The sequence below is a fragment of the Elaeis guineensis genome, chromosome 1 (assembly GCF_000442705.2).
Source record: "Elaeis guineensis isolate ETL-2024a chromosome 1, EG11, whole genome shotgun sequence".
NCBI classification, from domain to species: domain Eukaryota; kingdom Viridiplantae; phylum Streptophyta; class Magnoliopsida; order Arecales; family Arecaceae; genus Elaeis; species Elaeis guineensis.
Genome location: NC_025993.2, coordinates 4,906,797 through 4,922,822, shown reverse-complemented (window position 1 = coordinate 4,922,822; position 16,026 = coordinate 4,906,797). Strand labels below are relative to the sequence as shown.

General features: G+C 35.6%; 2 protein-coding genes across 5 annotated transcripts; one reads left to right on the top strand and one right to left on the bottom strand.

Annotated features, from left to right (window-relative positions):
• The first annotated feature begins 3 nt into the window (after positions 1–3).
• On the top strand, positions 4–3,404 carry LOC105035071 (thioredoxin-like fold domain-containing protein MRL7 homolog, chloroplastic). 4 transcript variants are annotated; one of them, XM_073261022.1, is made up of 5 exons: positions 5–819; positions 2,005–2,053; positions 2,282–2,393; positions 2,474–2,593; positions 2,820–3,404. In XM_073261022.1, exons 1-4 carry the CDS (start codon positions 53–55, stop codon positions 2,575–2,577), a joined length of 1,032 nt encoding a protein of 343 aa, XP_073117123.1. In that variant the 5' UTR covers positions 5–52; the 3' UTR covers positions 2,578–2,593; positions 2,820–3,404. The 4 variants fall into 4 exon arrangements, 2 of the variants coding, with proteins under 2 accessions (XP_073117123.1, XP_073117087.1); XM_073260986.1 differs by having other exon boundaries at positions 7–819; positions 2,005–2,089; XR_003799629.2 differs by having other exon boundaries at positions 4–819; positions 2,282–2,593.
• A 912-nt stretch (positions 3,405–4,316) lies between these two features.
• On the bottom strand, positions 4,317–13,700 carry LOC105035062 (ribonuclease 2). The gene is made up of 9 exons (XM_010910461.2): positions 13,469–13,700; positions 10,980–11,008; positions 9,026–9,099; positions 8,803–8,904; positions 8,692–8,695; positions 7,616–7,707; positions 6,672–6,833; positions 4,857–4,956; positions 4,317–4,706 (listed from the first exon to the last, which is right to left on the bottom strand). Exons 1-9 carry the CDS (start codon positions 13,657–13,659, stop codon positions 4,660–4,662), a joined length of 801 nt encoding a protein of 266 aa, XP_010908763.2. The 5' UTR covers positions 13,660–13,700; the 3' UTR covers positions 4,317–4,659.
• Between the last annotated feature and the right edge of the window lie 2,326 nt (positions 13,701–16,026).

Here is a 16,026-nt window from a genome sequence, read left to right as displayed (position 1 = left end):
ACGCTTACTGAGTGCACCGTCGTCCTCTTCCTACGGGACCGGGAGGGCGAAAATGTCATCGCTCCAAATCCATACATTCTTCCCCAAACCCTTCTCCCATTTCTTCGCCGCCAACTCCCCCTTCTTCCCACTCTTCTTTCACTCCCGATGCCCTAACTCTTCCTCCTTTACCTCCTCCCTCTATCGGAGAAACCCTCGCCGCCGCCCAAAACCGTTCGTCCCCTTAAAAGCGTCAGCCACTCCCGACCCGAGCCCTAACTCGAACTCCGGTCCCGACCCCAGACCTAGCCATAACCCGACGAAGCCAAAAGGTCGGCGTCCGAAGCCCAAGTCCCCGGCGGGAGGAACCGCCACCGTGGACTCCGGCGACGCCTTCCCGTCCACGATCCCACGGAAGCCGCGGCGCGGCCGGCGGAGTGAGACGGCGGCGGTGGAGGACTTCGTTCGGGACCGGCTCGACCTGACCTTCGCCTCTATCCGGGAGCAGAACGCCGGGGTTTTGGAGGGGAAAGAGGAGGTCTTAAAGCAGAGGACTTTGGAAGAGGAGGAGGAGGAGGAGAGCTCGGAGGGTGGGGGGAAGGAGGTGGTGGAAGAGGAGGATCCAGACTGGCCTTTGGATGCGGATATCGGGTGGGGGATCAGGGCATCGGAATACTTTGAGAAGCATCCAATCAAGAATGTGGTCGTCGATGGGGTGGAGATCGACTGGGAGGGAGAGATGGATGAGGGGTGGGTGAAAGAGATCAACTGCTTGGAGTGGGAGACCTTTGCCTTCCATCCCAGCCCTCTCGTGGTTCTAGTCTTTGAGCGCTACAGAAGGTATTGGATCCGTACATTTCTTCTTCATGTGAGTTTTAATTCACTTCACTAATGGCCTGTTATATCATTGGAATACAATTATATTTGGGATGGATAAGAAAGTATTGCGAACTATTAGATAAATGTTATGATGTGTAAGAAAGAAAAATTATGATTAGGCGACGATGAAGGTAGGTGACATGTTACAAAATTATGATCAGAATATAAATAAGACAAGATATAAATGGAAAGAGGGTGGATGAGGTGCAAGCCTACCTTTATGGTGTGTGATTATTTCAATCTGTTGAGATGGCAGTGAAATTGTTATGAGAGAATATAAGGTCATTGATTGTATCTGCATCAAGTTGTTGAGGTGTCTGGGTCAGTTGGGACAGAATAAACTGATGTGTATTGGGCGTGTTTGATGAAGATCTAAGCCCTTGCTAAATGGAGGATCTTTATGAACTGTGGGTATTGTTTGAATCATAAATTTCTTTTTAGTGGTTTTTTTTTTTTTTTTTGGGTTAATGCAACTATTAGCTTATGCATGCAAAAAGTCGAACTTATAAGAACTTATCAAATATTACGCAGAATTCTAGCAGGGGATTGTGCGCAAAAGAAAAAAATGAATGTACAATGGATGCCGCCCAAGAATTAATGTGGAAACCACAAACAGGGTGAAGCAAACCTCAAAGATGGTCAGATCCATTTCATACCTTCAGATTGCCAAGTTCTCCTGTGTTATAGTAAAATGAGTTTAATTGGAAATGAAGCACTGTATGTTTTGATCGTTTGTGGCAATTGATATTTACCAACTTCTGAAATCTAATAGCTTGGCAATCTTGTATAACTTTATGAAACATAAGAATGGAGTTCCAAGTTGAATAATATTGCAATTATTTCAAGTTGTACAACATTACATACCAAGGATGTGTGTTAGAGCAACTAAAAGAAAAGATGCTTCCAGAAATAGGTCATTTAAAAACTACAAATAAATAACCAGACTAGCTGACCTTATAGGTAAATTAACCTCCACATTCTATACTTTTTCAAATTCCAAGTTGCGATCCATGTGAAATTTTAAGTGATTAATGTTAAACATGGGAAACAACATTGAGGATATTTGCCTTAAGTTTGCTATTTAATTACTTACAGAACTAGCTAAATGAATTCCACTTTCTTGTGAATTTTTCTGCTCGATCACAGGGCAGCTGATAACTGGAGGCTTTTGAAGGAGCTGGAGAAGGCAGCTAAGGTATATTGGAATGCTAAAGATCGACTGCCTCCTAGAGTATGCCACTTTTTCCTTTAATGTTTCTGAATTGTTAATCCTATGATTCCTTGAGTGTTCTTTATTTTCGTCGGAGTTTCTGGGATGCGTACACAATCCTCCTATTTCTGAAATTTGAGTTGACTGTACGCTTTCCTGACATTATCATGTTTAATTCTGACAAATCATGATGTCTTGGGTTATGTGCTGCAGACAGTCAAGATTGATATTAATGTCGAGACAGACTTAGCTTATGCTCTTAAAGTGAAAGAATGCCCACAACTATTATTCCTAAAGGGTAACAGGATTTTGTACAGGGAGAAAGGTGTGAACATGTTATTGGAAACCATCTTAGCTGAAAAAATGCTGCGACCCTTATCCATTGTTTGGCTTTTGGGCATGCAGAACTCAGAACGGCAGATGAATTGGTGCAAATGATTGCACATTTCTACTATAACGCAAAGAGACCATCATGGATTGATCCTGCAGAAGTTGCTCCTCCATTTTGATTTGTTCGTGATTCAGGTATTTCTTGCTTATCAAGATTGCACAGAAGTTGGGCAAAATCCATTCGTCCTATAAAAGCAGGAGGCTTGGCACGAGTCAGTTGTTTCACAGGATGAAACACGCATGCACACATGCACGAATTCATATGTGATGTGTTTCTATATTTATTCATTTCTCCATGTCTTTGTGATAAGCACCACAGAATAATATAATTGTCATTTTCCCATGTTCAATTTGTTCACAGGGATATACAGCTATCATGGTTCATGAGACCTCCATTAATAGAAAGGAACCAGCTTTCGATCACTCAAAGTTATCGTGCAGGAGAAACATGTCAAGATTCTGTCATCAACTGATCCTGCATCCATGCATCGAAATAAAGATTTCATGTCATCAGGTAGTCGAGAAACTTGTCAAACAGGAGGTATGCATATAAAGAGGCAGTCAAACGTATGGATTTAGATTGCATGACATTCACAGACGCGGTCTCATCAGCAAGTCCATCGATAAGATTAAACAATTATTTGACCGTATTATAAATAACTGAGATTGGCATACTTCCAGATTGAAAGCAATGTTCGTGTATTTCTAGCAAGCGTGTGCATTTGCAAGAATTATGGGAAGAAAAAAATTCTTCAAACAATTCTGTTTGTTCGCGCAGATTGTACGGGAAGGGGCTTGGAGAGAGAACACAGTTGACATTACACAGCTAAATTGCTCGTTTTATGCTTGTACATGTCTAATCGTGTCCATAATTACTGCTAAAATTGTATATAAAAGGAACTGAATGCTGCAGCTAGCTGCTGTTTGGCCTGTTCGGACAGCCTAATCATGGTCCATCGGTCGGTGTGTATCTTCGGAGAGAAAAGTTGGATATGGAGTAGGGCTGAGCATGAGTTTGATTTGATCAGGTCGAAAAATTTTTATCTAATCGAATAAAATAAATTTAGTCTGTTATTAATTATTTATTATATATAAATTATTTAAAATTAAAATAAACGATTTACAGCGGATTTGGATAGGTTGGGTTAGTTATTGTGTTAGTTTGAGTTTTAATGTCGATTTAATATTAATTTATTTAAATTTATTTATTTTTTATTAATTTAATATTTTTTATTTAAAAATTATTTAAAATTAATATAGTTTTATTAATAATTTAATATTAATATTTTTATGAATTTAAATGGATAATGAGGTGTTTGTCAAAAATGAAGTATTGAAATTTAAATAATAATATTTTAAAAATAAAAATAAATTTATGAAATATTATATCGATTTGATTCGATTTTATATAAATTAATAATGTAAAAATCAAATTTGATTATAAATAATTAATTTTTTATAAATTTTAATTTAATTTCATTCTATTCATGCTGGTCGATATTTATTAGATTAGATTATATAAATTTTTTTAAGTCTCGATTATTTGCCCAATCCTAAAATGAAAAGAGGTGGTACTGTATTTGGCAGCATCCAACCCCCATATCACAGATACGGAAAATCTTTGAAATGCGGGCGGTTTCTACCGTGCTAAATTCTAGGGATTGGGAAATCAGCTAACTTCCCCATTCTTGTAACTTCCGTTCTGTCGCCGGGTAACATGTGGATAAGCACATCTTGCACTCTGCAACGCTGCAGAGTTTCAATTCCTTCACCTCAGCTTCAAGTCATCGTAGAGAACTTTTCCCTGAGCTTCAAAGGCTGAACGTTTTGCATTTTACCAATTCCCAACTAATAAGGATTTTAAAACGATACAACTGACAAATTATTCATAAAAATCTTAGTTAACAAGCCAGTTGGTACGGATGGATGATCAGTTATCACAACCAACCTCTAAAACCGCTATAACTGGAAAGGAAAATAACCTCATAGTATCAGGACCATGCATGGATATATATATATTACATTCGCATATTTGAATGAAATGTTTGCAATTTACACGATGAAGATAACCAGCCGTATGGAATTTTAGGATGGCTAACTACTTAGGTTGACAATGTTTCACTGCTATCACGATATTTTACTCGGCTTCAATTTCGTACAAGGATCTTGCAACATGATTATCCCTAAGAGGCCTCGTCGTCTTAATGATCAGTTGACCAAGAGGTTGCTCCACTGACATCACCAAGCACTGACATTGCCAAAAAAAAAATAGCACAGAGTGAGTACAAGCTGTAAATCTAGCGCTATATTGACAAGAAAGTAACCTGACCATCCACGGTAAGCATGATTGGGAGGGGTGACTAAACTGATTTAAAGATGTATAAAACGAAAAACTCACCGAGCGGTGCATATGTAGGTAAACTGACATATCTAGGACAAGAGCTTCTCAAGTATGATGCATCATCTATGATGTCAGATCCCATCGTGCAATCACGAGGCTGAAAAAAAAGCAGACACAGTGCAATTAAGGCCTTGTATACATGCAGGATCATACATTCATATTGAGCAAAATCTATGCTATATATGATTTGGATAATGCAATCCCAAACACCTAATTTGCTAGAATCCTTGCTGATTTCAAAAGCTAATATCAAAATACTGAAGGTAGCCTCTAAAGTAAATTTTATGTCCGAAGATCACAAATCTGACTTAAACCACCCAATAAGGCATCTCAATAAATTTGTTAAAGAGAAAAGAATGATTTTGTACCCCCCCAAAAAAAAAAGACAAAAAACAAATGTCTCAGACAATCACCTTCCACAAAAAGGTGGGAACCTCAGTTGCCAGGCTAAGAAAAGCAAATTGCATATGGAAATTGGAAGCAAACTAAGGGCTCAGAAAAGGTATTTTTGAACATACATGGGTTATCAAATGTTTGTCTCTCAATTAAAATTCACTTTAATAAGTAAAAATAAACTCAGTACTGTTCAAATAGTAAGGATCTTCTTCTCCCATTACTAATAGACGAATTTGGTGTTGCTTCTGCTTTATAAAAAGAGAAGTCAGAAGATAAGTTTTCCAGCTACTCCTAAAAGCGTTTTGTTGACTTTTTCTTCTTGTAGAAGCACTTTCGATATAATGTTGGCCAGTACTTATTTTTTGTTGCAGAAGTGCTTTTTAGCTTTAAAAGCCGCACAGGCACTTTTTTAAGCAATGCCAAACATTCCCAAAGATGTGTGGGGGCGAAAGATGGACCATTGGCAAATGGTGGAAGAAGCGGCCGCAGGTCAGAGTCTTAACAGAAAACAGTGCCAGGGAACAATAAGGCCAAAGATGCAAAGGAGATCAGTTGGGAGATTAAAAGCAGACCAACTGCAATAGTGGGGTGGAGTCAAGTGGCAGCTAAGAAAGATGGAAGATAGAGAGATGTGAAGAAGAGGGAACAGTGACCACAAATGGAGCAGACAAAGATCCTACTGCCAGCCACAGCCCAACAGAAGAATGACAAGAACAAAGCTGGGTTGTCATTAAGGGGGCAGAGCAACTACAAAGGTAGCGATGGTAGCTGAAGCTGACACCAGAGAGAAATGGAGGATAGATAGAGACACGGTGAGGAGAGGATAGTGGTCATGATGATGGTGACAGGACCTAGATGGACAAAAATTGAAGAGTAGGGCATTTGAATTACATTACTAAAATAGTAATACCTTTAGTAGGTACCTGCCCATATCAACTAGGAACAACTGCTTATCCGTGTACTAAAGTTGTTTGATCTGGTCTGTCTATAAGCAAAAAAATGGCCGGTATGTATCCTTATTGTAACATTTGCATTTTCATTTTATGATGTATGCTAAAAATACTAATCAGTTGTGACTTGTGATAGTGCCTTGCAAGTTGCAATTAGAACATGACCTGAGTCTCTAAATTTACAGCTTTCCCGATTACCTTCAACTTTAGAGGAATTTGGATGTAGTTTCTGTCCATGCAAATTTCTGAATATGCTATGTGAGATTTTTTGGCAAAAATAACAATATAGCAAACAGCCGGCCTTGACTAGCAAGCTAAATTCTAGAATCACAAATAATAAGTGAATAACCCAAACATCTGTCTGTAGACAGATAAATGTGTGTATCATGGGTGAGTTGTATGAACAAGATATTCCTGCATAGTGAGGCAACTGGAACGAATTTGTGGGTGGAAAGTCATGGCTGACCTTAAAATCCTTGGAGAAGCACAACCTAAGTTCCTCCACAGAACCATGTCTGCAAACCACTATGGGTGATGCCCCAAAGGCATTCTTAATGGTGGAAATAACATCGCCCAATGGATATCTGTCACCATTACTAGCTAAGATACCTGCACTGCTCAAAATTCTCTGCAAGCACAGCAAACTGTTAAGCAAAATGGAAGCTTGATAACTCAAGTTTACAGATACCATGCAGAGTGACTTTCTTAATACTCTAAAATGGATGCATTAAAGGATAGTGTAGTTAATTATTAATTATAAGCTTTGCTTCCACTTGGTTCTATAATGCACCTTATTTGGTCAGTAAGATCTGCTTCTAGCATTGTGGTTCCATAATATGCCTATTATTACTATAACAAACTGCTTGTTCTACCATTTCCTGTGATTTGTAATGCACAAAGAGCACTGCAGAAATATTGAAACCTGGTGAATGCTATGATTTGTTGACTTGTAGTGAGAAATGCATTTCAAATCTTCTTGTATTCAATATTTTCTTGCATGGAATACTGCTTGTTCAGTACAAGATGGGGTTTCCAACATTCAACATTCCAACTTTCCTTGGACATAAAAATTGAGATTTCCTAACTCAAGCTATCTTGAAAAGATCTGGCCAAAATAGGAAAGGTTTCATAAATATTAGAAAACATAACAGGCACCGCATAATTAATTTCTTGAAAAAATTTGAATGCAATTGCTTTCCACTATCAGATGACAGAATATGACCCGTATATTTACTTGTTAGGCAGGAAGTTGAGTTTCGTCATTTTTTAGTGTAGAAAAATCTGAAATTGAGGAAAAGGTGACTAACATGATCATAGACTTACAATGAGCAAGGCAGTAGTAGAAATGAAAAGGAAACATTAGGAGATCTATTAAAGTAGGTATAATGGGCAAAAGCTTCCAACACTAACCGTAACATTGTATTTGGAGTACAGATCAAGGACCGTGGAGAAGTAGTCATATTCATCCTGTATTACTGGGAAAGAACATGTCCCATGCTTTTCTGCAAGCAACAAACACGGTGAAGAATGAATGCGTGTATATCATAGAAAAAAGCAACTATAACAACTAACAATTGATCCCCACGATACTGGTTTAGCTTTTAAGTATTAAATGGAAAAGAAATATTTACTAGATCTAAGGGCATAAGTCCAATGGAAACCCAAAACATGTTCCATGCATGTACCTGGTTTTTTTTCTTTCCTTTTTTCTTTCTGGTGCTTTTCTGTCCATATATATGGACCGAACATTCCTTGTTCTGGTAATCAAAACTGGACACCTATAATTTTTGAAAATGAACTGTAGGTTTCAATTTCTTTTTCCTTTAAACCAATCCTTACTACAGATTTAAAACATAACTATTATTTTTTAAAGGACAGGCAATGGCCAACAGCAGTAAATCACAGATTGGAGATGCCTGAAAAGGAATTCTGCATCATGGCTTCTCTTTTATGTGTATGACCAGTATTTGAAACCTGGATGGATAAACCACTGTTTCAAATGTACCATCGAAGGTAGATTTCTTTCATTTTCTACACATCGTTTCCTTTCTTTTCTTTTTCTAATGAGTAGTTAATTATATATTGTGATTACAATTTTATATTTTTTGGTGGATAAGAAATCAAAGATTTTAGTGCCAGTGCTGGAGGATATGCTAGCCACACTGGACATATTGTGGCACCATGCTGAACTGAAAACTTAATTAAAAAGAATACAGTGCTCTTTTTGATTAATGAATGAATTGGTGCCATGCTAACCCATGCTAGGTGTCAGCACTGTCTCAGCATGGTATGTGAGGCCAGCATTTGAAACCTTGTAAGAAATAGGAAAGGATATCAAAACCCTCTGAATTTAGTTATATTTTCATGAACTTATAAATGACAAAATATTCCAGGAACTTTACTGATTTCTTCTAAACAAAATAATGCAAAATTTATTTTAAAAGATAGTATTCTACTCCACCGTATAAGTTAAGAAGAGATGTTACCCCACTGTCCAGGTCCAAACCAATCAACACATGCACCAAAACAACAGAAGTTTGTAAGTTATATGTATTGTAGTGAATATATTTGGAAGTAATTTGGAAATTTGTTGCTACCTCATGTGCCCAAAATAGTCCTTTTCCACCAAAGCAAAGAGAGGGAGAGCTGCAGTACAAGGATGGCCAATACTTCTCAAGTTCTGGTACTAAAGATGAAACCTGCATGCAGATATACTCAAACACCAAAAAGTCAGAAAGAAACTTATTTGATTTAATTTGTCAACAAGGGAAAAGATATTAAGATTGTACATATATTGCTGTGAAACAGTGATTTCTGCACCTTTTTTATATCAAAATCAGAGTGACTGCAGCACGCTGGCCAGCTTCCATCATCGTAATTTGGCCAGAGACCATCTGTTATAAAAGGTAGACAATGGAGTATTAAGTCCAGAGTATCAAGACACTAAAACTTTATTAATCAAAAGTAACAATGTAATGATCATCTGTGTTAGAACATAAGTTTAGATGGGGTTCACTTCTCTGAACATCTTTGGGTTCCATCAGGACATTAAGAAAGAGAGAACTTTTTCTATGCAGAGCCAAGAAAATTGGTAAGTTCATGTCTCCTAATTCTGTTGCCTATTTTAGATGCACATACCATCCAAGGCATGAGACCACCCATTTCAAGCCCCACAAAAATCTAAATGGAACTTCTGATTTAGTTTTTATGATCAAAAAAATAATATCAGCGTCTGAGCACAGGATGGAATAGGAGTGTGGGATATTAAAGAAGGTTTTTCCCCTTTTTTCCTATTGTACATCTGTTTTTTTTTTTGAAAAAAGGATTGATTATATTAGATAAATGGTTCAAATCAAGGTTCGCCATCTCGGTCCCAGACCCTATACTCATAAAATTCTGTCGTAGTGTCGGTACATGGTTCAATATGGTACAGTAGTGTCGGTACGAAGCAATACGGCATATCGATATGGTACAGTGCGCTTTGTACCGGATGGTTTGGGGCGGTACAGCAGACTATGGTTCAAATTGTCTCATATTTCTAAGATGCTATCTCCATAATTTAGAGATTAGAACAATATGATTTCTTTTTCAATTTAGGTGAACTTGAAGTGTCATCCTCATCCTACTAGGTTCCAAGTTATATACTTCCGACGACACCTGCCCTCAGCTCCTTGTTACAAGTCTAATTTCTTTGTACCTACTCAGCAGCAGACTGTATTTTTCTGGCTAGAGAAGCAAAATGTTCCCATTCATTTCTCAATTAAATCCAATGGCAGATGAGTTTGTTTTAATAATTTTGTGGAACACATTCAAGCAATTCATAAGAACTTTAAAAAAAAAAAATATCAAGCTTGTTGAGATTGAACATGTCAATATGATGAACACCACACATAGGCTACATTTTTTGTTGTTTACTTGTCTTGTAGTGCAAAAGACAATAACATCAAGCCAGATGAAAGAAAAGAAATAAAGGAAAACGGGTAAAGAAATAAGAGATAAAGAGGCAGGTTTTCTCCTTCTCTGTTTATTCAACAACTCCAATGATTCTGACTTTGACTAGGAAACCTGCCTTGTAAACAAATGGGGACCTGGTCCAAGATGAGGGAAATATGGCGGTCCAGTAAATTGGAACAACTCCTAATCAGGTTAGGAGTTCTCTAACAAGCATGAAAGGAGAATCCAGCAATGTTCAATTCAGTTAAAGAATTCAATTCATAGAATGATTCCTGGTAGATATTCAAGAGCGGATATTTACATTCATATTCAAATCTTTTTGCTAGCTATAAGTACAAATATTATTTTGAAACTTGAAATGAACATTCATAAGTGATCTGAAGAATTGCATGGTTAACAAAAAAATAAAGCATGTTTTCAGAAATCCATATGCAACCCCAATATGTCTTTGACAAGGAAGAGACTAACAGACTAGCAGTTCTTGTTCATATCGCTCGGATGGAGGTACAATGCGATAGATCACACATGAATTTTCCCCCCTGATAAATGCTATAAATCAGCATGTTGCTGCCACTCCTCAAACTCTTGAACTTTATCCCACTAATTCTCTTGAAATAATCAGCAGTTGGGAGAAACTTTGTGATATGATTTCCGATAAATTATACATGAATAACATGGATTTCATTTGTCACAACATATAATGACAAGAATGAAGATTCACAACATATAATGATATCACAAACGTAGCATGGTCACATAACACAAATTTCTCAACTGCGCAAAAAAAAATTAAAATACCACTCAAGAGCATAGCACTTACGAATTGTAAAGTGTGTCAGAGGTTGTGATCTGCAAAAGCACTAAGAAGATAAGATCCGGGCATATCGCCTTCATAACACAAGTAATATTTAAAATCACAACAACAATGAATTTGCAAGAAGTAAAAGGTACAAAATCGCAGCACTGCAGGATAAGTAATTTATCCATAAACAAGATGCATCCTTACAATTGATGAAATAAAAAGAAAGAACATAAAAGGAGGTTTAAACAAGAAGAACAAACAATAATAAGTTGAGAAAGAACATAAAAGGAGGTTTAAACAAGAAGAACAAACAATAATAAGTCGAGGGCAAAAAGGTAAATACAAAATTAATTAGAAAATAGTCGTGACAACAATTCCTCATTTACCTATAATGAATGTAAGCCGCTGATCAAGGGTAATCTAATGAAACAAAATTAGGGAAGAGCCACACATACAAAAATAACAATATCTACTCCAACAGAATAAGCATTAAAAAAACAGGGTAAAAATTCCAGATAAAGAATAAACCAACCACAAGACTGCATATAAACCACAGAGTAAGAAGAGAACTATAGATTGGCCTTCTTAACACAATCTTAAGAAAACCATATAAAGCAATTCAAACTTAATTTATTGCAAACAATAACAAACCAAATAATTAAATAAAAGAAAAAAGAAAGGCCATAACAGTGAACCAATCAACTATCAAACAAGTCATTCAGGTAGGAGAAGTGGGGGAAAAGGGAAAAACTTATTCAATTAGTGGAAAAGGGGAAATTTAAAAAAAAAAATAATTCAGTTCATAAAGTCCGATGTTTGACTCCAACATGGGTCAGGGTTAAGGCATAACATAGAACGAGAAGAAAAGGAACCATGATCATAAATAAACATCGAGCCTTGTGCCAACTATAAAACAATAGCTTTATGAATCCTTATTCGCTAATTATTCCTCTACTTGGGGTACCTTTGGTTGGGGGTAATCTATTATGGGAAAATAAATCCCATATTGAATTACCATGTTTGGTATGAAAGGTAGATGAGAGAGAGAGAGTAAAATAAATCATGGATCCCATATCTATTATCTTGCTAGAGAAGGTAAAACAAATACCACCCTAAGGGTGGTATTTGTTTTCTCTCGCTGAATCATCGAGTGGAGGTCATCTGAAAATATCATTCCCTGATAGAAATACCCTTATATTATATTAACATTATATTAATTAGATGATTTAATTAATATTGATTATATTAATATTATAAATACATTAAATATTGATTAATAATTATATAAATAATAATATATTTAACATATTAATATATTTATACATAAATATTAATTATTAGTAAATAATTAACAAATAATTATTAATTATCAATAATTCTAACATAGGATTTATTGATAATTAATATATTTATTTATATTACAAAGCATACTGAAATTTATTTATAATAAAGCATACTAAAATTTATTTATAATACAATATATTCTCTAATATATGTATAATTAATTTATAAAAAAATTAAATTAAACAGTGTATATGTAACTATATATATAGCTCATGTAAATATATTTCAATATTCAAAATAGCCAATATTGAATGTAAATGGGCCATACATGTCCCACAAATGGATTGAGAAAAATGCTATTCCTTGAATTATCCATTTACAGGTATTATTGAAAATTTGACAATATTTCGATATAAGATTACCTCCAATAAAACACAATCTTTTTCCAATGCCATTTTTCAGAGCTAGTATTCCACCATCCAAATGTGGTAAATTTTATTTTCCACAATAATTTTTCCGGATAAATAATTTTCAGAAATCATCAGATTACCTCGTAATCTGACATACCCCAACCAAACAAACCCGAAGCATAATTCTATTGTTGTTGCAATTTTTTTTTTTTAATTCCATTTTTTTCTTAAAAACCTCCATGGTTGTCACCTCCTGTCTTCCCCTCCTTCCTCCAAATTACACGAAATAGAACATATAAGAAAAACAAGTAATCTACAAATATCAAGAAATTACAAGAAAATAAAAACAAGAATGAGTATCCATTGCAATATCTTTTTTTTTTAAAAAAAAAATGAAGAAAAAGGCCATCATAAAGCTTCATGTCAAGAACGAATTAAGCACCCAAACTGCATATAAATCCTTCAAAAATCAGACAATCGGGAGCAAAGAACCCGGATTACGACATTTCAGAAATCGCATGATTAACAATTTAAACCCCATTATAGCAAATCAAATGATCTCGACAAAGGATCGAAGCAACCACATCGACCGTCCAAGATTCAATTTATTCCAATACAAAAGAAATTTCCTACTGAACCACATCAAACAAAACTAAACCTAATCCTGCTTAAACCAAAGAACCTCAATTCTTGGATTCATTAGAATTCCAGATAGAATTCCAAATCGGACCGAATTAGATCCAACAAAAAGCACCAAGAGAATCAAAAGAACGCCAGAAGAAAAGGGAGGGGATCGGAGACAGAAAGGAGTACCGGCAGCAGCCATTGGAGGAGCAGCAATGGTGGGTACTCTTGCAGATGGTGCCAGGCCATTGGAGGCACAGCATGAAGTAATCGCACTCCCTCTGCCCCACCGTCTCCATGGAGGACGACCCCACGGAAAGGGAAAGGGCCGAGAGCAGGAGCAGGAGGGAGAGGAGCCTCGGGACGGTGGAAGTCGCCATGGCTCGTCTCTCTCTCTCTCCTTTCCCCTTTCCAACTCGGGAATCTTATAATTGTCGGGGAAGGGGAGTAATGATTGCAGCCAGGTGGTTTCATATAAATTGTTATGCGGGATGCCACATCTACCGTCTAAGCGGCACGGCGTGGGAAAAGCAAACGGACTCTGGAGAGAGCGCATACAAGTTGTATGCGGACGCTAGGTGGAACTTTCGGTTCCGGTTATTCTGGTGCGGTCTGGAAACCCGGAGATGGAGTTAACATGGTGAGCCGTGGACTCATGCGAGGGAATATACTTTCGCATCGCAGGATCCGGAAAATACGTGGGTAGAGCCATAAAAAAGGGTGAAAACATGGGTGCGACTACTTAAAATTGTATAATTTCAAGTTAAGCATAATGCATGAACTTGCAATCGAGCAAGTCCATGATTAATATATGAGTGATGAGATGGAATGAAGCGTGTGTACGTTTCCCACCTTGATTAGCCCTGAGGAGGATCATTGAACTTCCAAGCTTTAAGAACTACCATTGGTGGAGGTTGTAGCAGCCGGCATTAAAGCATCATAGATGGATAGGTTGTTTAAAAATTATCAAACAAGTTGTATTGCCAGCGCCCTGGCATCCATACAATTCAATCATCTACCAAATTTTTATTTTTCTTTTTAATCTTTTTCATGAGATATACCAATATTTGTGATTAGAAAAAGCCATCTTAATATAGTATTGTATGGTCAGGACTTGGTCCGATCAGAATCGACTTTATTTGGATTATTGTGATCGTACCTATATATTAACTGCCTATATTTTTTTTCTTTGTACTAATATAAGGCTATAGTCAAAAGTTCAGATTTGAGGAACAGTTTGTTGAAGTTTGAAAAATGCAAAAAAATAAAAAAAGAAGAGAGAGAGAGAGAAACTAAAGAATAACAAAAATAAAGAATAATTTTTTTAAAATATTTGTATATTTATTGACATGAAAACGGGTATAAAGAGAGAGGTTTGATGAATAAAAGGAGAAAAAAAAAATACCACTTACATACATACACACATACGTATGTATGTATGTATGTACATATATGTATATGTATATGTATGTATGCATGCATGTATGTATATATGAATGTATGTACACACACACATATATATATATATATATATATATATATTTGTTGTGTATGTACGTAGATATTTTTGCATCTTTTTGGAATATAGTAATTTATCTAAAATATGAATTTCAATATTATACACATCAAATACATACAATCAACATTCTATCCACCAATCATAACTACATTTATTAGCATTTTGTCTATGTTGATACGATATGAAGATAAACTAAATATGTTGATATCAATTACAAATCCTACAGCATTAATTTGGATAAAATTTTGAATTTCATTATGCCCATTCATGATAAGAGTTTCTTAATTGGAAGCATATCTTTTCTACGGCGGTATAAAGATTTTTCTAATTCATATTTAAGGAATGGTCTATCGGCATGGAGATATTCTTAGTTTATAGAAAAATAAGGAGAGAGCATGATTTTGAATCAATTAATTGACCACAAAAAATGATAATAATTACTTAAAAATATAAAAATAAAAAAAAATGAATGGGTGCAATCATTGTTGATCCCTAGGTTTTGTAGTACAGGAAAAAGTAATAGTGAATCTTATTGGCACTAACTCAAATAATTATTTTTTGTATATTCAGACTCATAAATTATTCTCTACATGTTCACATCCCACGAGCATAAAAGATTTTAGCTATTTTAAGGATGATATGCAAAATTATAGATACATAAGGGAGACAAGCTAATTTTTTCACCCAATTTTTTTTTTAAAGAAAGCTAATTTCTTGGTAGTTAAATAGTGAAACTATTGAACCTAGAGAAAGATTTTGTTTGTAGCCAGTTAAGCAGTCGTACTATAATAAAGCAATAATAATGTGACAATCAAAGAGTGCAGGTCTTAATTTAATTATTAGATGAAGGTTCTAAAGAACCTTAAATAATTTCAAAATAAAATATTACTATTCTGCATAGCTTCTTAATAGAAAATGTGATGTATATATTTACCTCGACAAATAAATAAAAAATAATATATGTACTAATTTATTCGTTATATATCTTATAAGACGATTAAAGTTTGCTCTTCCTTCATCTTAAATGCATCTTCCTATTCCTTATGCTGTCATAAATAGGCATGTCATGGTTTCTGAATATCAATGCTAAAACAAACATGATGATGGCATATATGGCACATATTCTATGGTTATTGCATAGGAGGGTAAGTGTTGTTAGAAGAGCAAGAAATAAATGCTGAAATCATATAAGGCATGAAACTTTTTCTTAGTATTCTTTTATTGGAAT